Source organism: Curcuma longa, chromosome 3 (assembly GCF_044706935.1).
Source record: "Curcuma longa cultivar G26 ecotype Majalengka, Jawa Barat chromosome 3, ITB_CL_G26_1.1, whole genome shotgun sequence".
Taxonomy (NCBI): Eukaryota; Viridiplantae; Streptophyta; class Magnoliopsida; order Zingiberales; family Zingiberaceae; genus Curcuma; species Curcuma longa.
Window position 1 is genome coordinate 5,539,730 of NC_133863.1, and position 24,184 is coordinate 5,563,913.

Sequence of the window (24,184 nt, forward strand, 5' to 3'; positions counted from 1 at the left end):
CACTATAGGGATCGCGGCGTTTTATAAGCGCGTCTCTCCCATTGGCGACTCTGCCTGCGCCTCCTGCTTCCTCGTTGGACTCCTGTCTGGACGCGTGGCGCATCAGGGTTGCCGCCGTCTGGTAGTTCTTCTGCCGAGTTGGTGAATTCCGGCCCCGTAATCGAATTCCCCTCTCGCGTAGCTCCAGATCGAGGTACCTTGCGTCTGAATCGGTTGATTTGGCTGCCTCTAATGCTGTTCTCTTTCCTCCTCGGCGTCCAAAATGAGGCCTTCCTCCGACCAGCGTTCGATTCCAATGATTAGAGATTGACGAGTGTTTTAGGGAGGATTTGTCCTGTGGGTAAGCGGCTGCAGAGTGGAATCGACGAGGATTAGCGATCTGTTACAAGTGATTATGATCATGGTCGGCATTGATGAGATGAGTGAGTGGAAAACGGACGAATGTGGCGGCCGCAAAATAGTGAGTTTTAGGGCAAAGAAAGCGCTTGTGGGAGCGGGAGCACGGATTCTTTTCTATCCTACACTTGTCTACAATGTCCTTAGGAACAAGATACAAGCTGACTTTCGATGGTGGGATGAAATCGATCAGGTACGATTTTTTAATGTCTCGAGTTTCTTTTTTTTTTTTTAAGCAGTTGGGTTGCAGTTGCTGCGACTAGAACTTTTTTTCTTTCTCGATTTGAGCAATCGGGAGAAAATTTTCACGGGTTCATTTGATGATTCAAGAAACGGGAAACGAAACAAAATTACGTTTTAGTCAAGATTAGTGTTAGAGTAATGTTATTTCTGAAAGATACAAAATCATGAATGTAACATATATAAACTAAATTTCCATTCACACATATATACAAACTAAGTGGGTTTTCTTTGTTTTCTGGGATTTTGATGTTGCTCTTGTTATATTTAGAGATTTTATGCTCAACGTATTAAAAAATCGGTGAATTTGCTGTTTGTGGTGTCAGTTTCTATTGTTGGGTGCTGTACCTTTCCCGAACGATGTTCCTCGGCTGCAGCAGCTTGGAGTTCGAGGAGTCATTACCCTAAACGAACCATATGAGACTTTGGTTTCGTCAAACGCATATAAGGTAGTGTTGGATATGCGTTTTCCTTAGTATAGTTACAATTTATGCCTGATATTTAGTAGTTCTTTGCAAGCTTACTCTTATTTTGAAGCAGAAACACGATTTTCCTATCCAAATCATTTTGATACTGCAAGTGCGCTTAATAACAACTATCAAGATGTTCCTGTTTACAGACATTTGCTTAGGTCTTGATAAGAGGGCATGAGGCTTCGCCTGCACATAATTATAATATTAGCAATGGTGACTTTGGACCACAGTGTTTCATTTTAAATTTTGTATCCGTACTTCCAAATTTATGACTTCACCTAGAATCCAGAGATTTGCATGTTTTACAACTGATCCATCTATCCATCTATTGGTTAGCAATAGAAAGTGCCTTTTGAAGAAAAAGGACAGTCAGGAACAAGCCTACTATGATTTAAGTGCCATATTGGAGACCTTAAACACTTCTTTGAAAAATAACTGCATTAGACAAACCCTGCCTCTCTCACAGTATGTTATTGTTTAACTAGATAAAACATACTGTCTTGTATGTTGCAGATGATTTGACGGATTAGTTATTTAGGATTCTTTTTAATAGAGTTTTTCTCTCTTCATTTCTTTGATGCATTCCACGTTATTTTGTTCCTTCCATCCAGGTTCATGGAATCGATCACCTGGTGATTCCTACAAGAGACTACCTTTATGCTCCTTCACCTGTTGATATATGCCGAGCTGTTGATTTCATCCATAGTAAGTTTTTTCTTTTATTGATCCCTATTTTTACAGCGGTAGCAAAATATTTTTTACTGCAAAACCTATCTGCCTATTGGTTGCTAATGTTTAAGAAGATTTTTTTTTTTCTTTTTACCAAACATCATGTGAAACAACAAACTTCCTTTAGCTGTTTAGCATATTAGGCACAGCCATACTAGAAGCTTTTTCAGTTGCGGAGAATCTGTTTTGTGGTTTAATTACAATTACTGCATGCTAGAATGTTGAATTGCAAGTTGCAACACTCTTTTTTTGTCTTGATGGAATCTATCCTTTAACATGGGATTTCATTCAGGTGTCTAACTACTTGAGATACAAGTTGGTGACGTAAGTTGCAACACTTTAGCTGAATTGTTGTCTGGTTTCGAGAAAAGTGATCACTTTCTGAATATGGGCTAAGGTTTGAGTTGGATCCATAAGGTTAATATGCTGTGTTATAAAGACATGTCTGATTGATTTAAGAACTAGTTGTTTTCTCATTTCCTTTGTCTTGCTCTGCCAATTTGTTAATTTGAACGATCCATAATCAACATTTAAAGGGAGAAAACTAAGAAAATGTGGTAAACTAATTGGAGCCACTTGCCTCTGATGGATTTCCACCAGGTTCTATTGGTTTTTGACTTTTCAATTTCAAGGTTTAAAATTGATTGAATGGAAGAGCTCATCTGTTTAATAGTATGGTTCCAATTCCAATTCCAATTCTTCTCCCCATAGAAAAAAAAAATCCTAAACGTGATTTTTGATTGTTTTCAGTAAATGCATCTCACGGGAAAATTACATATGTTCACTGCAAGGCAGGAAGGGGTCGTAGTGCTACCATTGTCGTTTGCTATCTGGTAATTATGTTTAAGGCCTATGACCTTACTTTTATGCACATCATGCATTTTACTTACAGAATCAACATAACTAATATATATTTGTCTGCCAAAGCCTTTTCTATCAAAGAAATGATATATAAATCGCTACCCTAACTTTGCAGGTCAAATATAAGAATATGACACCCATTGCTGCTCTTGAATATGTGCGCTCTAGAAGGCCTCGAGTGCTGTTAGCTCCTTCTCAGTGGCAGGTATGAAAGTGAGAGTTTAACGCTCCATATAATTCTGCTCCCCTGATATCATTCATTTCTTTACCAGGCTGTCGAGGCTTATAACAAGAACAAGTTGAAATTTCCTGCGATCCAAAGCCCAAATCCTAAGCATCCACACACTAAAGTTGTTGAAACTTCAGACGAGTGCATCGAGGATGAGAGAGACAGGATTTCCTTATGCAGTGATGCTAAAACAAGAACTACCAGTCCGACACACACTCACCATAGTCCCCTCGAAGAAGAGTGTTTCATTACTGAGGAAGATCTAGTAGGGTATGAAAGTTTTCCGGATGCTCATGATGACCATCGTACGCCATCCACTTCTGAAGATGAAGTTTTGATAACTGACGAAGACTTGCAAGGGTATGAAACTTTTGCGGATGCTTCTTGTCCTATCGAAGACGAAGTTTTGATAACTGAGGTGGATTTAGAAGGGTACGAAACCTTTCTGGATGCTTGCGACGAGAACAGCATCTCATCTAATCACATTAACCAAACCTTTCCAAAGGCGAGGAAACTTTCTTGCTTCTGTTCTTCCTTCAGGTGGTCTGATGGTAACCTACCAGTTTCCAGCCGACACCCTCCCATCCGTCTAGCTAGTTCGTGATGCACCATGCCTGTTCGAGCTTTGAGTGATATATTTGCTATGCAATACCTACGAAAGGAATGGCTGAGTAATCATGTTGAAGTTTGAAGGAGAAGGTTATCCTTGTTGATGGACAAAGAATCGACTCCAGTAAGAAAGGTCACATATGTATTGACTTGGGTCAAAGTCACAAAGCATGCAACAGCAGTAATAACTTAAATCCATCGAAGATCAATAACTCTCAAATAAGAGCCATAAACTTAAACTTCAAACCACTAAAATAGTTGAATTATTGAGTCAGTTCGAGAAAACCAGTATGTAGATAAATAAATGAAAGATGTTTGGTATTTCCATTAGATGCCATATGCATCATTCGTTTCTACAGATACAGATATAATAATTTGTTTCTAAAAAGATTTTAATCATCCAATTTATGAACAACTAAAGACGCTGGAACGTGAATTTACTCAATGGTTATGCAAATTAGAGAGTAGAGACTACCTTGGCTTGTTAAATTGATTTGAGCAATTAATGTTTAGCCAAATAAGGAAAAAACAAGGAATATGAGTTACCTAGGTTCACGCATTAAAAATTTATACGAAATTTTAGGTTATACAGAATGATTTAATATTATTTAAATTTTTTCCAGGATATTAGGTCCGAATTATAAAAGTATGTGGATTATTTCGCAAAAGTGCAAATGTGACGGAGCCAACCCTGCCCTATTTCTCATTCTCCCAGAACCCTATTTCTCTACTTCTTTCTCGTCCTTCTCCCCGTGCCGCCGCCGCCGCCGCCGCAGCCGGCGTCGCCGCCGCCCTTGCAGTCGCCGCCGCTCTTGCAGTCGCCGTTGCTCATCACAGCCTCTCGCACCAGCGCTGTCCGCGGTCGCCTTCCGTGAGATTGCTCCTGCTTGTCGGAAACCGTCGTCGCTGCCGTTCGCAACCACCTCCGGCAACAGTGTAGCAGCAGGACTACCTTCCCATTATTTCCTTATTCCACCACAGCAGAACCTTAGTCTGTCTCCTCATCTTCGACAGCATTCGCTCTTTCTCAAACAACCTGTGTCGAAAGGAGATAGCATGGACGGCTGGGTGAAGAGGAAGAGCGCCGGGAGCGATCACGACGATGACGTTGATGGGAAGCCAAAAGGGAAGAAGATCAAAAAGGACAAGACGCTTCCTTCCATGATTAAAAACAAGGAGAAGCGGAGCGAAGTATATTCCAAGCTCAAACGTGAGAAGAGGATCGAGAAGCGGAAGCAGGCCAAAGCGAGAGAGGTTACCATCCAAAGAGCCCTCGAACTTGGCGAGGAGGTATTCTTCTTTCCCCTCTCCTTCTTTCTCTTCTGGTTTGGTTTTGTTCCCGGAGTGATTAACTGATATTTTTTTCTTTTGCGAATGCGATGCCCAGCCACCACAGAAGAGCGTGCCTCGGACTATTGAGAACACCAGGGAAGTTGACGAGACGATTTGCCGACCAGATGATGAAGAGGTAATGATTATTTTGTCGCCTGATCGTTATGGTAATCTGAGATCGTAGGTTTACAAAAGATGTCAATTTTTAGTTATCTTTACATAATGGTACTTTACGCCTGACTTCCAATTCATGGATATAGCTATTTGCAGCAAACGATGCAGATGAATTCAGTGGAGTACTAAAGCAGGAAATAATTCCGAAAATATTAATCACCACAAATCGTTTCAACTCCACCGTATGTTTTCTAGTTTTTAGCACATTTTCATAATTCAATCTTTTTGATTTTATTCTTTGCTATTTATTCTCGGTGCCATCTTTCATGGTAATATCATATTTACAACTGGAGGCCAAATCAATCTCGCATTTTTTATGTCTCTAGAGAGGTCCTGCTTTATGTGATGAGTTGGTATCAGTGATTCCTAATGCTCATTTCTACAAGAGAGGAACTTATGAACTGAAAAAGGTACCACATTTTAGATAATGAGAGACTCTAGTTTCTTGCATTGCTGAGCTTTTCTGATCAGTTGTTTCTTTCAAGCAGATTGTTGAATATGCGAAGAACAAAGACTTCACTTCAATCATTGTGGTCCATACAAATCGCAGAGAACCAGGTTTGGAGCAGAACAAGTCCATTAACTCTTGCATCATGGTTGACACAGGATGCTTTTTTTTTTATAGTTTGTTTCATCCTTTTTCATTTACAAGCTTGCCTTGTTTTCCAGATGCAATGCTGATAATAGGCTTGCCTGATGGACCCACTGCACACTTTAAACTATCCAATTTAATTTTGCGGAAGGATATCAAGGTACATTGTTTGTGCTCCAGATGTGCACAAAATCACCATTAAGTTTATATTTTTACTTGATTGTATTTACAGATTAAGATGGTATAAGTATTATTTTGTTGCTTTGTTAGTTTCTAACTTTCCTACTTGGTACATTTAATTAGACATTAGAATTACATCCCACAAAATATTTTTTGCTTTTATTGTTTGTTAGTTCTATTTGTGATTATTTAACTATCTGAATTTTTGTTGCCTTAACTAGTGATGATTTTTCATTATTTACTGTGCCTTGGAGAGTTTTCCTGCACAGGGTGAAACAAATAAATAGACATAGAGAAAAGTAAGGATGGAAATGCTTTTCCTTTTTTATTTTTTGGTCATGACCATGAATCAATGAGCTGTCCCTGTACCACATTTGAGGCGCATGGACTCCACATTGGACTTCTTTGTTCGGAGCAAGAGTGACAAGGTTTAATCTTTTCCAACAGTCTCGTTGTACTGATTTAAACTCCCTCACATTGGCAAAAGTTCTCTAGATCTAACTCACCACTAGATTGTGTAACTGTTGGTTGGTAGTTTTCCTTAATCCATTGGGAAGAAATAAGGGAGAGAAAGAGGTAGTGAAAATCTTCTCTCTTTCCCTCAAAATGAATCCTGGCAAAATCAGGCTGAGAGAAATGAAGGTTGAGTGCAATTCGCCACTATGAACTAAACTATTTTTTATCTGATTATTATTTTTGTTTTTTCAAGTTTTAAAAAAAATTAAGTTTAGGAAAAAAAATCGCACTCCTTTTTCTTTTCCTCCAAGGAAATAGATACATAGTAGTTTTATTTCTTACTTTTGGCCCAAGGAATGATGCATCTAAATGGTTCACTCAAATAAAAAATTGCATGGAGTGATAATTACAATCATGACAGCATTTAGATAAAATTGGGCTTGGTGGAAGATTGTGTTTGACAAACAGATACAAAAAGTATTTTGTGAATATCATATATTTGCTGCTTCAACTTGGGGATTACAAATTGATACCTTTGCATCTGTGATTTGGCAACACCGAGGTGCTTCAGAAATGTTTCCTTACGTACTCTGACATCCTTAGTATAAATCAGTTCAACAAATCAAAATAAACTTAAGAGATCAATGAACAAAGTTCTATTTAGGACCAATTCTGTGTCTCCATTGAACTCTATGCAAGGTCAGATCAAATTCATTCCTAAATACTTCCAAGTCCTTTAGTTCAACTGCAAACTTTGCTAGACCTGATGTTTCGTAGTCATTTTATTCAAGCACACTAGTTTAGCATATATCTGTTGTTTTTTGAATCACATAATTTAAATTGATAGATCACTACTTTCTTTTTTCACAATGTTATGACACTTCTGTTGGAAATAGTTTGGCCTAGCCTATTAGGTTTTATACAATGCTTGAACTGTTAAGATAAAGGACATATACAAAATCATATTTATCATCATAATAATTGCAAGTTAATCAAATTCCTTAATTGTCATGGAATGCTGTTTTTTATTTATTTTACTTTGAATCCTCTACCATCTGTTGGATATAGACATGATTCTAACTATGCCTGAGGTCAATTCTATAAGGTTTTAAAAATCATATGCAGATTGTTTGTGGTTGAGCTGTTGCATAATCATGTGTTTTGCAGATAGATACACAAATGCAGGCATATACGGTCCATGGCCATTTTAATAATAACATTAATTATATCGACAGTGCATTACACCACACGCCACAAATATATTACATTTACATAGAGAACATACTATATCCAATTATTAACCAACACAATCAATATAAAAAAACTTCCAACTATCACATTATATTATCTCATCCTGTGCAATTTGAAAATTTGTATAGATCTTTTGTGCGAACCTAAGTAACTCATATAACATAAAACATATATGACATAATAATAACACATTAGTCCTGAGTGATCCATATAAACAGAATTTTGTGTATTGATCTAATCAAGCCACAAAATATGTTTCTTGTTTTTTTTCTATTTGGCTGATTACTCAAATCAATTTAACATGGACATGACAATGAATTTAAGAAACCAAGGTAGTCCCTCATTGCATAAGCATACATTGGATTAGCATTCACAGATACATAAGCAACTACATGAATGGATGGTGGTATTAGCTTGATAATTAACATTGTTTTAGAAAATACACACAAATGATATGTTGAGCTCCATCAATTTATTAGTACATGTTCATATACGCAAATAAGACTTGAGTGATCCTCTCATTAAATAGCTCGATGTCTTATATTTAGCTAATTTTTCGACATGGTCAACACAATACTTCTATTTCTGTTAATATTAAATAATTATCCACTATTCTGTAACTGTACTTCTTCTGTGTTGTCAGAATCATGGAAACCCTACAAGTCATAAACCGGAGTTAGTGCTGAACAACTTTACTACTTCAATTGGTCATCGTGTTGGCAGGTTACTCAGTTTTACTCAAATTAAAGTTGTATTGAATGATTTGAAAATTATTATTGTTAGCTAGTTTATGTGTGTGTGTATTCAACTCTTATGCATATTTGTATGTCATAATAACACTTGTATGACTTTTTCTTTTCTGAATTTCAGGATGATACAGTCACTTTTTCATCAAGATCCTAATTTCCGTGGTCGTCGTGTTGTAACTTTCCACAATCAACGTGATTTCATATTTTTTAGACACCACAGGTAGCCCTTGTTGAGGATTTTTATTATGGTAGACAAATCACAGTTATTATTTAGAACCATGATTGTTTTTGCAATCTAGCTTTTATGTGCATTATTCCTTAACCTCCTCTTTTATAGGACTTGTGCTCAACAAAATGGGTATATTCTCTTAATATCTGTTGAATTTGTTGAATAGATATTTTCTGCTTAAACCCCCTTTTGCCAACTGATCTTCTCCACCTTATTTATATTTGTGTTTTTTTCTCAAAGTTCTCATCAGTCACCAGTCTCACAAATCATTTCTTTAGGGCATAAGCTATTCATCACGAGAAAGCTGCTCAGTTTCAGTTTTTTATATCCATGCTCTTCCTGAAGTGTCATGCATTTGTATTGTGTGGAATTTTTGTAATACCCATTGTCTCTGATTTAGGTATATATTTGAAACTAAAGAACAAAAAGTTGATCCCAAAGAAAAGGCGGCTAAGGACTCCAAAAGCAAAAATTTACCTCGACAGAAAGTGATTGCACGTCTTCAGGTATTGTTGAGAATTTGGTGCATTTATTTTCAATCTGCTTCTTTTGAAACGGCTTAATGCTGTCTGGACCCAACTTTCAATTTGCTAATCTGCCTGATACCCATAATTTTAAGTTGTAATCTGAGTGCCTTCTTCTTCTTCTTCTTCTTCTTCTTCTTCTTCTTCTTCTTTGACCAGTGATGCAATATTCAAGATCTATATCTTTGGAAAAAACTTATCATATTTAATCTATATCTTTGGAAAAAAGTTATCATACTTAATCTCATGGAAATAGCAAATCAACTGCAGTTTCATTTATTTATCTACACACTGGTTTTCTCCAAGATTCAATCAGTTACCTAAGTTTGAAGTTTTTGGTGAATTTAAGTTAGGGCTCTTGTTTGAGAGTTATTGATCTTCAATGGATTCAAGTTTGATAGGAGCTTTTTATCACTTACCCTAAAACTAAACCAACAATGATGACAAATATTTGACTCAAATTCACCGTTCATTTTGGATCTAGTCCACTGAATCGAGAGGTCCTTTGTAGCATGCTTCAAGTGTTGAATTTGTTGTTCGAAAATGCAGGAGTGTGGCCCTCGTTTTACACTTAAATTAAGGACCTTGCAACACGGTACATTTGACACCAAAGGCGGAGAATATGAATGGGTACACAAGGTATTTGACTTCTCCACAAATCTCAATCATACTTGCATATCTCATTCCCTCAATTCTTATGGAAATTAAACTTATTCTGTTCATGTTTTAGCCGGATATGGATACCAGTCGCAGGAGATTTTTCTTGTAAGCCTGTGGTTTTGCTATGGAGATGCAACCTTTATCCCCTTCCAAGTGCTCCCCAAGTTTCATTTGTTGCATGCTTTGTAATTTTTTGGGTAATATTAATTAAGTCTTGAGCCTTTTTGTGAACATGTTATCGAGCACTTAGAAATATATGTGATGCGAGAACAATTGTTCAAGGATTTTGGGAATGTTAACGGAATTTCAGCTTATATTTATTATTTATGTCTATGATTATTTGTAGATAATTTTGACTCAATGTTAATCTTTTTATTTATAGAATAATAGATGTAGCTTTATCATCACATGTAAAGAAATGGTATACGTTTTTTGAAACTATATTAGAGTTTCATATAAAAAAAATTGATAATTTGGTATTTAAAAGATTTAATCTATATAAAAAGGATTTGAGGGTATTTAAGCAAAAGCTTAAGCAAGTAAGGTGAACTAGGGCATTAGACATGGTGAGGACTTTGGTAAACTTGCTGATGAAATTTTGTTCGACTTTGCTATTTCACAAGCCTTTGTTCTACATTTGTTTCTTAATAAAAAATCGATCTTTATGAAAAAACGAAACCCTCGATTAAATCGATCTTTATAAAAAATAGAAAAAAGGGTAAAGAAAAGAAAATTGGATTAAATAAATATTCAATCAGAAAATCGAGCATTGCTGCTTAACTCAACGGACTGGGCTTCGAGTGATTTATGCGGCTCGATTGGCCCATTTACCATTATCTAATGATCTCTGCCACAGTATGCAATCCCCATTTCAATCCTTCACACGACTCGCAGACTGCAGGGGCGGCGTTCATCGGATTGGGTGCGATATTTCTGCGAACACTTCTCTGGCATCGCTTAGCTCGAGTCATCTACCTTCCGCCGCTCTCCCACAGGTGCCAACCTTCCCCGCTGTCATCTTGTTCATCTCAATTCCTTGAACCATGCATCAGTGCCACCTCGCCAAGGCCTCGGTGATGCCGTTCCTTTCCAAGATTTCAAAACTAGGAAGCTGCCGCCAAATGGTATCAATTTGTTTCTCCGAAGAGTTCGTTCGTAGAATACCTGGAAGCAGAAGTGTTCTTGATGTCAGAAGTTTTTCGTGCCATTTTGAGTCACGGGGGAGCGCTTGCGGATGGCAAACTAGGGTTTTTTCCAGTAGCCCAAGGCCGGGATCACCTGGGGTTGGTGGAAGTTCCACCGAACCACTGCCTTGGATAAGGGCATCTGACGGGAATAGGGAGGGGAAGCGGGTACAAGATAGGGCGCCGGCTGGAACAAAGCGCTCTTCTTGGGCAGAGGCAGCGGAGAAGTTTGTTGTTAGAGATGAGCAAGGTATTGTTAGGAAAGACAACGCCATCGATGCGGAGGAGGAAGATCTAGAGGCCGAGCCTGTTGATGACCCAAGGTGGGATAAGATTAAGAGCAGGTACAAAGATGTCATTGGACGAGAGCCCCAGTTTGAGAAACAGAAGAACCAGCACTGGAGTAAGAATGCGAGCTGGGAGAGAAAGTCAGTTAAAGGCGCTGAAGAGTCGTCGTTCGATACTACTGAGGTTCGCCGGTGGAATAATCAGGAGAATTGGGGCAGGAAGACATGGAAAGAGGCGACTGAATCTTCTGTTCCAAAAATGGTAGGTCAGAGTGTTTATGGTGTTGGCCCAGTCTTGGCTGCATTGATGGCTGAAAGGAGGGAGTTTTATGCTCTCTATGTTCAGGAAGGATTAGACTTGAGTGGAAACAACAAGAAGAAGAAGGACAAGAAAGCAGTGGAGAGAATATTGAAGATAGCTGAGAAGGTAGGCTTGAAGGTTGTAGAAGCCTCAAAGCATGACCTCAATATGGTTGTCGATAACAGACCTCATCAGGGTTTGATTCTCGATGCTTCTCCCTTGGAGATGGTGAACATAAGGGAGCTGGATCCTGTGATGCCAGAAGTTGGAACCCATCCTCTTTGGCTTGCTCTGGATGAGGTGACAGACCCACAGAACTTGGGGGCCATCATCAGATCAGCTTATTTCTTTGGAGCAGAAGGGGTGGTCCTATGTGCCAAGAATTCAGCTCCTTTAAGCGGTGTAGTAAGCAAAGCCAGCGCCGGTTCCCTCGAACTGATCGAGCTTTTGTCTTGTAAGAACATGATGCAGTTCTTGTCATCTTCAGCTGAGAATGGTTGGCGAGTGCTTGGTGGATCAGTCTCTTCTAAAGCTGTATCCTTGAGTGAGGTTGAAGTGGGGGTGCCTACAATTCTTGTTTTGGGCAGTGAAGGCAGTGGGTTAAGGCCCCTGGTCGAGAGGTCTTGTACTCAGTTAATTAGAATCCCTGGAAGTTTTCCATCAGATGCATACCATGGAATACCCGAAGTCGATGTCGAGGAAAAGGATCAGGATTGCTTTGGGAAAGATCTCAAGTCATTTCTAGCTGTTGAGAGCTTGAACGTTAGTGTAGCAGCTGGGGTGCTTCTATACCAGTTAACTGGAAAGAACAATCATAATGTGCGTACAGAGTTAACTAATGATTTAGTGTGAACTTCTGCCAGTTCAATAATGATTTAATACTAACTTCTGTTGGTTAGTATTGTTTGATCTGTCTTGGTTAGTATTGATTTTTTATCCCTGCTCTGCAGTGTGCTTTTCGATAGTAACTGACAACTGTAACGACCTAGTCCGTCCGTCCGCGAAAATTCTATTTATCCCAACCTCTATTTTTCTGTGGGTCATGGGCTGTCGACCATCGTTATCTACTAGGACTTTCCACCCTTGCCCAGTGGATATTTGTCTTTCTCATATTCGAACTCTAGACCAATCTGGCTCTCAGGTTATCAGATTCAAGGAACTTTTGTATTTTAGCCTACAGGTCTAGAGTTCGAATCTGGGGAAGGTAAAAATCCACGAGTTTGAATTTGGGGAAGGCAAAAATCCACTGGGCAGAGGTGGAAAGTCCTAGTAAGTAACGGCACGGTCGATGGTCGACGGCCCATGACCCACAGAAAAATAGGGATTGGGATAAGTAGAATTTTCATAGACGGACGGACCGGGTCGTTACATCAACTGTTATAGTAAAAAAAAATCCTAAAATTCAATTATATTAGTGGGCCGTATATGGGCTGGATCATTAATTGGGCTATATCAGCCCAACAACTTGCCCCATCATCCCACTTCAAAATACTGAATTAACACCTGAAAACTAACTGATAACTTCATATTATTCATCTTCATTAAAAAAAATATACACATTTTCATATCCACACAGCCAATATTCCCTACCCTGCAACAAAGGGTGTAAGAAACCTGAAGCAAATTCTTCCACTACACTCAGTGCACTGACGGCTTCATTCATTCATTCACTCGATAATATTCTCATGGCAGTCGGCACATTATTCTTCTACCTTGTTTCCAACGTATTTATACGGTCGCTATACAGCGGGTGGAGTACCTTACTGCTGCTTCCCACTATTCCTACAAGCACAAGCTACAGACAGCATGCACGTCGTCGTGTTTCTACTTGTTTGGAACCCAACATCCGTGCAAGCCATAGGGAAGTCCGTAGGGGAATTTGGCTCGTGCCACCTCCTCAAAGCTGCTGCCGTCCAACACCAACGCGTACCCTTCTCCGTTCTTGTCACTCACGATGGAGATCGCCACCCCTGAAAGAGAAAAGGAAGGATTAACGTCGACGGCTATATTCCTCTGCTTCATCATATCACTGCTGTATTGGTACAAAAGTTTGAAGTAGTAGTGATCATGGACTCACTCACCATCATCTTCCTCAGTGGCGCCTGGCCGTGCCACGAAGAACGGCTCCGATGGCACCGCACCTTCCTCGTGCCAGTTCTTCGCCTTCTTCTCCACCAAATCGATCTGCGGTTCGATATTCTTAGACGATTTAGACACGTAACAAACAGTCGAAGTTTGCCGTATAACGGAGTGATGATGCAGTACTATAGGACCTTGGTGAGGGTGTTGGGGAAGTTGCAGGGGCGATTAGCCCCGCAGGCGTAGGCGTATCTGTACTTCTTGCCGCGGTAGGCGGGGTTGATGCTGCACATGTCCATTCCCCTGCCGTGCTCCTCTGGGTCCAGTGCTGCTTCCAGCTCCCCTTTTGGGCTGCCGTCTAATGGAATTCTGAACCTTCCCACCCTGTTTCAATCGTCAATCGATCATTAAACGATTATCGCAAGGAATCCTTCAACAAATTTTTGGTCATTTACCTTGCGTCAGGTAAGACATCGAGGCCGGCGAATGATCTCAAATTCTGCAGGCGAAGCAGCTCGAGGATGTTGGCGTTTGCGTTGTGCTCGCAGCAGTCGGCTATGATTCCGGTGATCCTTCCCTCTGAGTCGACCTCCTCGTATGCGTTGATGAAATGGAAGGTCACGAAAGGAGGCACCTCGACGCTTGCCACCTGAGAATAATTGATGAGATCAGTTCAGATTAGAGAAAAGACGTGCATATATGTTGGTGAAGCTTTCTTCGATCATTACGATGTTTCCGGTGGCTTTGGACATGATGTGGAAGTAGCTTCCGGAATCAGGGTGCCACTCGAACTTGTAGAGCGGGGTAGGCTCGGCGCGGAGCAGGTTCTGGACGCAGTACCTCAGGGGCATCTCCGGCACCACCACGTAGTGGTCGGTGACGGCGAAGGAGTGGACCCACCCTGGCGCCGGCACGGAGCCGCGGCAGTTGACGCGGCCCAACACTTTGCGCTTGTTGCTTCCGGCCTCCATCCGCACCACCAGGTAGCCCGGCCGGAGTAGGTCCGGCAGCAGCGTCAGGAACTCCGACTCATTAACGATGGGGTGGGCGGAGTGGATGAGGCCGCCGAGCTTGTCCTCGTACTCGAACCGCCCAAGAGTCTCCAGCGTGTCTGGGTCGATCTGGATGGATCCCTTGATGGTCTCGGTGAGGCAGACGACGCGCCCGTCGCCGAGCATGACGACGCCGGTGTTCGAGTTGTCGGTGAGCGACGCGCCAGAGAAGAGGCTGGCGAGCTCGCCCACGTAGGAGAGGAAGCTGTCCGGCTTGGGCACCTCGGAGAACTCGCGATAGCAGAGGCGCCGGTTCTTCTTCGCCGCCTTGTACGCCTCCGACTCGATTTGCCGGTGCGCCGCCACTGCGCGGCCCTGCCCGAACCTGACGCGGACCAGCGTGGCGTAGCCGTCGAACAGGTGCCGGAAGTGGTAGTCGTCGATGTTCCACAAGCCAGGGCCGTTCCGTAAGTACGTGCCATCCTGCAAATCAAACATCGTCTCCGATCGTCACGAAACACAGTTCAATTTATTCATTTTTATCTTTTTAACGGTTAAACGTACAAAACTACTATCACACCAGCCAGAGTGGGATGTCACCCTCGACGGCCATCTCCCCCTGCCACCGCTCCTTCCGGATGCTCCTCCACGCGGCGAGCTTGCCGGCGCCGTCACGTCCGGTGACGACGGGCTCAAAGGGTACGACCGGCGGCGCGACTAGGTCGTTGATGACGGACGGAGCCGACGACTCAGTGGCAACGCCGGCTTTGACGGAGTCACGCCGCCGACTTTCGCCTGCTGGATTGAGCAAGGCGCATCTTAGCATGCTCGAAGAGGAAGAGATGGCCTTTGGCGGAGCGAAGAAGAAGGCGGAAGCCATTGGAAGCGATGGAGCTAACTCGGTAGCACACTGCGCTATTTATAGATTTGAAGGGCTCGACGGGGCATCTTGAACGATGAATTCTCATTGGCTACAGGACGAAATTGTATCAATTGATGGGAAAAACAAAAAATTAAAAACAAAAATTATTTTATTTTATTAAAAAATAAGGGAAATTACACCATCATTTGAAAATTAAATTAAAATATTAATAGTCCATCTATAGAAAATAAAATTTATTAGTATTGAAGATAATTAAACGAAATGATAAGTACGTATTATTCAAAGAAAATACATTAATTTAATTTAAAATATAATTAATAAAGCAATAGTTCCTTGGTTAACAATATAAAATAGGTTTCAACAAAAGCATCATAGAAAGTAAAAAAAAAAAAAGATTGGAATAAAAAGACAAAGTGGTTGGAGGATAAACGTCAAAGCTAAGGCATTATGAATAATAAACTTATATATATACAGTAATTTAATACTTATATGAAAGATTAACGAGTTAAAAAATCTATATCCTAAAGTAGTGTCAATAATAGAATAGCACTTGGGGATAATTTATTCATAATTAACTATTAAATAAAGCTTAGTTGTCATTAAAACAAATAAATATATAGCTCATGAACAAATTAAGAGTGTAATATAACAGAAAAACGCCAGCCAATCAGCTGGCATAATATATGAAAACTAACCGTTAGTTTAATTATTTTTTTATCTTACTAATTTGTCTAGTTATTATGCTTAATGATCACCATTATAGAATAATAATATAATTAAGCACCAGCCTTGCAGTTTAATTTATTGTCTTAAAGATTCAGTGAGCTGCTAATTAACCATAGTTTTCAGCAATTATTATATATTTTAATAATTAAAGTATATGTTCGAAGATATATTTTTATTTAAGGATTGAATAATTATATTGATTTAATGCATTAAATTTATATTAAAAAAATATAAGACTAACAGAAAGAAGCTTAATTTGCAACAAAAAAATTTGAAAATTTTAGAGTTCAATTATTATTCATAGATGTATATCAAAGCATATAATAGATTGGATGAACACCACACTCGAATGATGATCTTAAATAGTGCATTGAAATGACTACATAAAGATTAACATTATATGTGGAACGGAATAAGTCTAAACATCTTAATTAATTTCAATATTAATATTATATATGGATTTGAAACTCTAATCTAGACTCCAACTAACAATGATGTTGTTTTATATTAATTTGGTTAACATGATGAATTAGTCATGAGTTCTTGTTTTGGAATGCAACATATATATTATTACATATACAATGATCTTGTCCACCACTTGATTCTGTGACGCAATAGTACGTAATTAGCTAAAACAATATTTAATTATCACGATCGATTTAAGTGCTAAGTCCTCGAATGCAATTAAGTGAACTAATTAATTATGAGCTAGCGCAATGAGTTGAATTCCTTGTTATCAATGAATTAATTGGTCTGAGGAAATGAAACTGTGCACTCTTCATTTCAACATAAGATGAAATTTGTCACTCCAACAATCTTACATGGTCAGATCTACGATCATATGTAAGGAGCTAAATTGGAAAGATGTAGTTGATCACTACGAAAAAGGGCATGTTTGAATCCTTATTCATTTTCAGCAAGTCTATCCCATATATACTAATCAACTTAATCATGCCCCGGATGCAAAAACCGTACACTTAAGCTATGCATCATACGACAGTCAAAAGCCAATTTGCTTAGCTACTATAACTTAATGAATTCCCTTGTCTCTTTATAATTCAACGGCTTGCGTTTAAAAGAGCGAAGGAATCTAACAAGAGGATTCCAAACCGCCCAATTTAAAGTGGAGCTAGGACGAAAAAAATATAAAAGAAGGTGGTGCAACGCCAAAAGCCTCTTATTAATTTCTTCTACATTAATCATGTTGCTTCCAAACACCATTCTCTCTCTAGTGGAGTGGACCTTCCAAATTACTTAATATTTATTATATATATATATATATTCACACAATTAATTAAATTATATATATCGATCGATCGATCAAATTAGAACAATTAATAATCCACTATTCGTGCATGATGCTTGGAGTTCGTTCTTCATGTAGTAGTCCGGGCAGTACTTGGCCCCAAATATATATACTTTTCAATGCATGGTGACGTACGTGGTGGCGATCACATGATACTTAATTTTCTCTGTCAACTACATACAGTAATGATTAGTATTAATTGTTTTAGTGTGGTTGCAGCATGATGCATATCTAGCTAGCTCTGATATGGATGTTGTATTTTACATATAATATTCTAATAATTGATGAAGCACAATCAACAGTTTTGATCCTTTCGCATTATATTTAATTATTTTCTAGCTTCCTACCTATATGTTTATGTCGACCTCTCAATCCTGTGTATAGATGCCATCTATTAAACCAACTGTATCAGATTGATCTTTGGTATTATTGGATATTAATTAAATTATTGGGAATTATAATTAGCTTTGGACAATTGAGCAAGTAATTAAGTTTAGTATACTTTTAAGATTTAACAATTAGAGCAAGTCAACCTAATAGTGTCTTTTTCTTTCTTTGAAAGCTACGTATAGATACGGGGAGAACAAGAACAAGAGTGTAGAACAAGAAAGAACAGTACGTTGAAGAAGAAGAGATATTCTATCACTCTTGACTCATGATCAGAATACTACAAGAAAGTTTAAATAGTAGGTGATTGATGCATACATGATAGACGAGTGCAATCAAATTAATTAAGTTGCCCTTTGATGGTACAATTGGTTTTCTCTTTCAAAATTTAATTATATTAATGCAGAAGCTAGGTACCAACAACTACTCTGAGGGAATCTTTTTGTCTAGTGGCATTTGAATCTTTGGAGAGTGATGATGGTTGTTAAGTGATATAATTGAGTGAATCCAAAATCTTGCCTCTATTTTTTTTTTATATTTATAATTACATTGTTAAGTATTACATGTACCTATTTTTCATGGGAAGTTGAAAGGCTGGCTCACTGCCTCACAGCTCAGTTGGTTCCGTATGGGAATTATCGTAATAAGATCTAGAAGTAGATTCCTGATAAGTGTATAAAATATCTCATTGATTGTCTCACCCTTTCATAATAAAGACAAGGAAACTTTGATGAAATTAAGAATCTTGAAATTATGCCGCTATTTTTCAGTTACCCATGGAGAAAAACTAATTAGACATGGACCCACACCACCATTGCAGGCACTTTGATGAAATTAAGAATCTTGAAATTATTGCTATTTTTCATTACCCATGGTGAATCTGGTGATTCGATGTGGCAGACACGAGCGTGACGGTAGCACGTACGCCGGCACGGCAGCTGCGTACCTCGGCGCTCGTGGATTCGGCGGCGAGGGCTGGGTGCTTGGCGGGGCCGGAGCGCCACCAACTACTCCACCATGGCGAGCCCATTTTGGTCTGCCCTCGATCGCTCGACCAGGTGAATTGGATACGTCCATTCTTGTCTGCCCAACTTGCTCCAGTACTGCCTGCTTCAACCCATGGAATCATTTAGATCCTCAATTTCTATAAATCACATCAACTTTATCTATAACTGAACATTTCTATATATACTATATATATTGTTTTATTTTTACCTTTTAAGGAAACATTTCTTTAGAATTTATAGTCTTTCAAATTTAACTCCTTTATTATCCAATTAGACAATTGTTAATAATTTTCTATAATTGTGATAAATTATTATGGCATCTTTGAAAATCCAAAGATTATTTTGGAAACAAGAATATTTAAAAGATAAGAAAAGAAAATCTAGAAATTAATAATAGAAGAAAGGTCTGTTTTACAGTTCTGTAAAAAAAAATATAGGAAAGATTTACATACAGAGAGTTTAAAAATTTAAAGTCATTTTAAAATTTTAGTACGGGACAGGCCATATGATTAGTTAAATTATATTCACTGCAAACTGTTAATCAAAATGATGCAGAATTTTCAGTTGTGCAAAACATAATTTATAGCACATTAACTATGATAATTTTTGAAAAAAAAAAACAGTTCAAGTGGGAGTACATATACAGAATTCCAAATTTGTCAGATCGGAGCACAAACCTAAAATTATCTAAAATAACAAGTGCACAAGAAAACAAGTCGCAGTTTATGCAGAATTAATTCCCTTAAACCCAGCTTCTATCTTTAACACCCAGTAGGATAAAAATCATAACTAGTTGATTTTTCTTTTGATGATGAGGTATCACGATTTAGCGAAATTCTACAATCATGACTCAAGAAAGGTTCTTCCCTCTTGATGACTTTCAACAGCTGAATGATTTTTTTCCCCACAAGCTGAAATCATCAAAGCAATCTAATAATATTATAAAGCATCTGCCTTACAAGTTTGCTGAAATGGAATTCTTCTAACTTTGAGCTATAAAGGGACGTCTGGAATTTTCCATCCATCGAAGAAACAAATTAAAAGAAAGAAATAAAAATGAGCCTGACAAGAATGATGCTCCAGGTGGCTGGTACTACAATACATCTAATGATGATCATGTAATACTTTTCACCATGCACAAAAATGCATGAAAGCTTCCTTGTACGACACAGTATTTTTTAATTTATAAAAGAAAATGCAAGAACATTCTCGGCTTACTCTGTCAGCAGGCTATTGATGATATGCTCCATAATCCACAAAAGGAACTCGAGTTACAGGAGTTTGGACAAGGGCGAAGTTGAGCCATCTGAGTGTTTGTGTCTTTTGAGCTTTTGCATCCAATGAATTAATCGTTTCTTATGATCCTGGCAACTCAAATTCAGAAGCTGATTTAGGGTTCCATCTTGAGATAAAGCAGCCTCAAACTGCTCCAGAACCTTGACAATTTGCCAAAATTCAGGTCGCTTCTCTGGAAGTATTGACCAGCATTGCTCTATCAGAGCTTGCAGAGGTGGAGGACAATTGGTAGGAATGGGTGGCCGCAAGTTCTAGAAAAAAATAAGCAGAGTAGCATCAAATACCTTCATTTTCTCAGAAAAATCATTAATTACGACAATGAAGAATGAACCTTGTTATGATCTAAAACTTACAAGGAAATGATACCATGATTAGCGTTCAAACTTTCTTGTAATTCTAGCTCACTGTAATGTATTTGGATATTGTCTTTGGTTACAAGTCATTGATAACTTACTTCGTTTGACCAAATAACTGAATAGATTTTATAACTCAACATCTATTATGTGTGATAAATTTTATACTATTGTAAATATACACTATTTAAGTTCTATAAGAAACCTACAGATTGTATGCTAAATCATGCTCATTAGTTTGGCATTTATACATTAGCATTACTAAATGTTATTGTTTCCATACATTTGATATTCACAATAATACATTTTCTAGTGGAATATTAAATATTTCTCAACAAGTTTGCCAATTATCTAGATAAGCGACTAAATCCTATTCTATATCAATCTAGTTGAAATACAATATATTTAAGAACCAATATAGGTTATGGAATAAAAACCTTATCGACCACTGCAAAAGCCGCTTGGATTGGTGTCATTTCCTCATATGGAATTTTCCCTGTTGCCATCTCCCATAAGAGCAATCCAAAGCTGTACACATCAACCTTCCGGCTATATGACTTATGTTTGATCATCTCAGGTGCCATCCAACGATAAGTGCCATCATCCTCTGTCAGTGCATCACAATATGCTTCCTCGCATGCAATTCCAAAATCAACAATCTTTATGCAAAAATCTTGATCGAAAAGAATGTTCTCAGGCTTCAAGTCACGGTGAATAACTCCTTGGGAATGAATATACTCCATTCCTCGTGCAATTTCCAAAGCAATTGAAACTAGTTTTTCAATAGCAAGAGGTTTGTGCTCAAGTTTGTGCAAAAATGCTCTTAAAGAGCCTCCAGGAAGATACTCAGTGATAATGCAAAAGGCCTGTGGCTGTTTACATGCCCCCGTGAGCTGCAAGAAAACACAAGATATTAACACTGTATTGTAGTGTCACCTAGTCAAATTCCATATCATGACTCTTTAAAAGATAGCAAGCAATATAGTGATGGCATGTAAAATAGGAGAAACTCAAACAAGTTTTATGCTGACCAGCTATTTTTTGTATGTCTTTTTAACATTGATCTTAGTAATCTAAAAAATGGATTAGTATAAACGAGCTATGTACCTAGCATATTTACCAACATTTCATCATTATTAAAGTCTAGTTTTTCATTTTGTGGCTCTTGTAGGCATTGGTTTCTCTTGAACTATAATAGCTGATATATACAAAATTCCTGATCCAACTCAACCAATGGATACCATAATCAGAGTTTGCAAACTATGGAAAAACAAGCACCAAGTATACTTAATACTTGACATAATGTGGCATAGAATTAGTTGCTATACTTGATACTTGACATAACGTGGCATAGAATTAGTTGCTAATACAGCCAGAAATTAGTTATGCAAAATGCCAAATAATAGCATCATCCTGGAGAAAGAAAATTTTCCAACCATTATGGTATTTTGATTCATCATATAGCATGGTAGTCTCTTACACATAACTAAGAGATGAAAAACAAGAACAGCAATGACAAGATAATTTTAGCATTTAATATAAAAAAGGACAACTGGACAGCTTGATTTTTTTTTCTTTAAAAGAAAAGGTGTAGGCATGTCATCATGATATCAGATATTAGAGAATTACAAGTTCATCAGACTAAATCATGCAGGCACAATTAGTGACAATGAAACTGTTCAAGTGAATGATTTTACAATGAACCAACTAATATTTTTAAGGTCTTTGTTTCTAATGACATGAAGTTTCAAATATATACATACACTGGTACAAAATTTAGTTGAAGTATGGGAAAAGCCAACTTGCTCAAAGCAAATTCAGGAACCACTTAAAGATTTTGTGAAACTCATGACCTGTGGCAACTATAACCAGGTTGATGATAACTAATTTCATGGACAATGATAGGTGTAACAAACAAATGAATAGTTAAGAATTATGGAAAGCACCTTTATCACATTACGATGGTAGAGATGTGACAGCATGGTAACTTCCCTAGTGAACTGCTTCTCAAGTCGAGCAGCAAACAATTCATTATCGTCATCATCAGGTTGCCTAATAATTTTAATGGCAACAGGTTGGCCCATATAAATACCATGGTACAACTTGCTATGAGCACCGGAAGCAAACTTAAGCCCACAATATAACTCGCAAAGATCAACATTCCACTTTTCTGTCATTTCCAAGGCAGCTACCTTCCCTCCTCCATGATCAAAGCAGCTTACCCAAGAAGATTCCTTCCGAGCTCCAGACTTATCAGGGGCTTTGAAGGAAAATGAATGCTCAGGATGACTCTTCTCCAAAGCTTTTCTCCACGAAACCTCGTGGTGCCCATGAACTTTATCGCTCTTCTTCCTGGAAGACGGCGGAGTCGAAGATCTCTTCTTGACCAAGCAAGCTTCCTCAAAGGCATTAGAGAGGTTGGTGGCGGGAAGAGGTGATATCGACCTTTCCTTGGGTTTTGAATCTGGCTTGTGATTTTGTTTGGCATCCAATGCCCCCTTGATAGAAGAAGCAGAGACTTTTGAAGAGTTTAATCCTTCTGTTTTTAGATCATAAATTGAAAACCTCGAACCAGTGACATCAGGAGAGATCAACCCATCTGATTTCGAGGCCGGATATCCTCCAGGATAGAAAGAGAAATCAGAGCCATCGGCCCTGAGGCTGCTAAGCTTCTTTCCCTCCAATGGATCGCCACATTGGAAATTCAAGCTCTTTCTGGAGTTTTGTGTCTGCAATTCCTCGATCGAGCCCTTCAGTCCCGATGGGGGCTCACAGGGAGAAAACCTATTAGAATGCAAACTAGAAACATCATCCGGCTCCTTGGACAACTCGGCCAGCAGTTCCCGTTCGGAGACCGATCTCGTACGGGCGTGGTGCGTGGCGTGCGCAAACTTCGATCTCAGCACCCAAGAAAAGTGCTCCTCCTCCATTTCTCCAGATCCGATGCCAAGATCAGATTTTAAAACCTTCTGATCTCCCAAAACGCCTCCAAAATCGATCCCGCCATCCCCAGATCCAAGCGCCGCACTGCCAACCCTATCACAATCGACCAATTAATTATCGACCAAAACAACTCGAGAATCCCAGAAAGGACGAACAAACGATCGAACCTTCGAAACTACTTAATACATACAAAAAGGAATAAAAAGCTATGAAAACGAGTGTTGCACAACCGAAGTGCAGAAGGAAAACCCACGCGCGAGACCTCGTACGCCGGACGTCGTACCCTACGAACGGCGAAGAAGAAAGAGACGAAGGCGACGGCTCAATCAATACGCTCGTTTGTCTCGTGGGAAGGGTAGGAGAACAAAGACCAGTGTGGGTTCGTCGTGGGGTCCCTGTTCTTGCGCGTCCGATTGGAGCTTAGACCCCACTCTAAATGATTTAGTAATCGAGCACGATGGAAGCATCTTAACGGTAACGGTGCTGTTGAAGCGTTCTGATGAAATCCCATCCGTCCGTTCTGATACATGAGATTATATTTATTAGAAACAGGAAAGGAAAGGGATAGAGATTATATAATAATACTTATTTATTTAATATTTATAAAAAATTAAATAATAAAAGTACAGCGCATATTTATCTGGAAAAAAACAATACGTCTCTATTTCGATCAAGTATATATTTTGTCAACATATTTTTATTATATATATTTAATAAAATATATAACTACAAGAAGGCAGCTCTTGACTGACGAAC

At 38.7% G+C, this 24,184-nt stretch overlaps 5 protein-coding genes across 6 annotated transcripts; 3 read left to right on the forward strand and 2 right to left on the reverse strand.

Moving 5' to 3' along the window:
• Positions 1–70: 70 nt before the first annotated feature.
• Positions 71–3,820, forward strand: LOC141823099 (uncharacterized). The gene is made up of 6 exons (XM_074710372.1): positions 71–589; positions 963–1,085; positions 1,721–1,814; positions 2,589–2,671; positions 2,815–2,904; positions 2,972–3,820. The coding sequence occupies exons 1-6, from the start codon at positions 395–397 to the stop codon at positions 3,530–3,532; spliced, it is 1,146 nt and encodes a 381-aa protein (XP_074566473.1). The 5' UTR covers positions 71–394; the 3' UTR covers positions 3,533–3,820.
• Positions 3,821–4,351: 531 nt separating this feature from the next.
• On the forward strand, positions 4,352–10,017 carry LOC141823100 (uncharacterized). The gene is made up of 12 exons (XM_074710373.1): positions 4,352–4,473; positions 4,552–4,827; positions 4,925–5,005; positions 5,130–5,225; positions 5,370–5,453; positions 5,532–5,601; positions 5,713–5,795; positions 8,166–8,245; positions 8,393–8,491; positions 8,901–9,006; positions 9,574–9,663; positions 9,755–10,017. Exons 2-12 carry the CDS (start codon positions 4,594–4,596, stop codon positions 9,791–9,793), a joined length of 1,062 nt encoding a protein of 353 aa, XP_074566474.1. The 5' UTR covers positions 4,352–4,473; positions 4,552–4,593; the 3' UTR covers positions 9,794–10,017.
• Positions 10,018–10,572: 555 nt separating this feature from the next.
• On the forward strand, positions 10,573–12,393 carry LOC141824879 (uncharacterized). Its single transcript, XM_074712213.1, has one exon. The coding sequence runs from the start codon at positions 10,728–10,730 to the stop codon at positions 12,306–12,308; it is 1,581 nt and encodes a 526-aa protein (XP_074568314.1). The 5' UTR covers positions 10,573–10,727; the 3' UTR covers positions 12,309–12,393.
• Positions 12,394–13,280: 887 nt separating this feature from the next.
• LOC141822667 (carotenoid cleavage dioxygenase 8 homolog B, chloroplastic-like) lies at positions 13,281–15,407 on the reverse strand. The gene is made up of 6 exons (XM_074710000.1): positions 15,108–15,407; positions 14,264–15,010; positions 13,991–14,184; positions 13,730–13,919; positions 13,538–13,640; positions 13,281–13,426 (listed from the first exon to the last, which is right to left on the reverse strand). Exons 1-6 carry the CDS (start codon positions 15,405–15,407, stop codon positions 13,281–13,283), a joined length of 1,680 nt encoding a protein of 559 aa, XP_074566101.1.
• A 4,341-nt stretch (positions 15,408–19,748) lies between these two features.
• LOC141824051 (serine/threonine-protein kinase STY8-like) lies at positions 19,749–23,771 on the reverse strand. Of its 2 annotated transcripts, none has more exons than XM_074711282.1 (4): positions 23,596–23,771; positions 22,432–23,521; positions 20,923–21,378; positions 19,749–20,383 (listed from the first exon to the last, which is right to left on the reverse strand). In XM_074711282.1, exons 2-4 carry the CDS (start codon positions 23,413–23,415, stop codon positions 20,108–20,110), a joined length of 1,716 nt encoding a protein of 571 aa, XP_074567383.1. In that variant the 5' UTR covers positions 23,416–23,521; positions 23,596–23,771; the 3' UTR covers positions 19,749–20,107. The 2 variants fall into 2 exon arrangements, with proteins under 2 accessions (XP_074567383.1, XP_074567384.1); XM_074711283.1 differs by having other exon boundaries at positions 23,659–23,737.
• Positions 23,772–24,184: the final 413 nt, after the last annotated feature.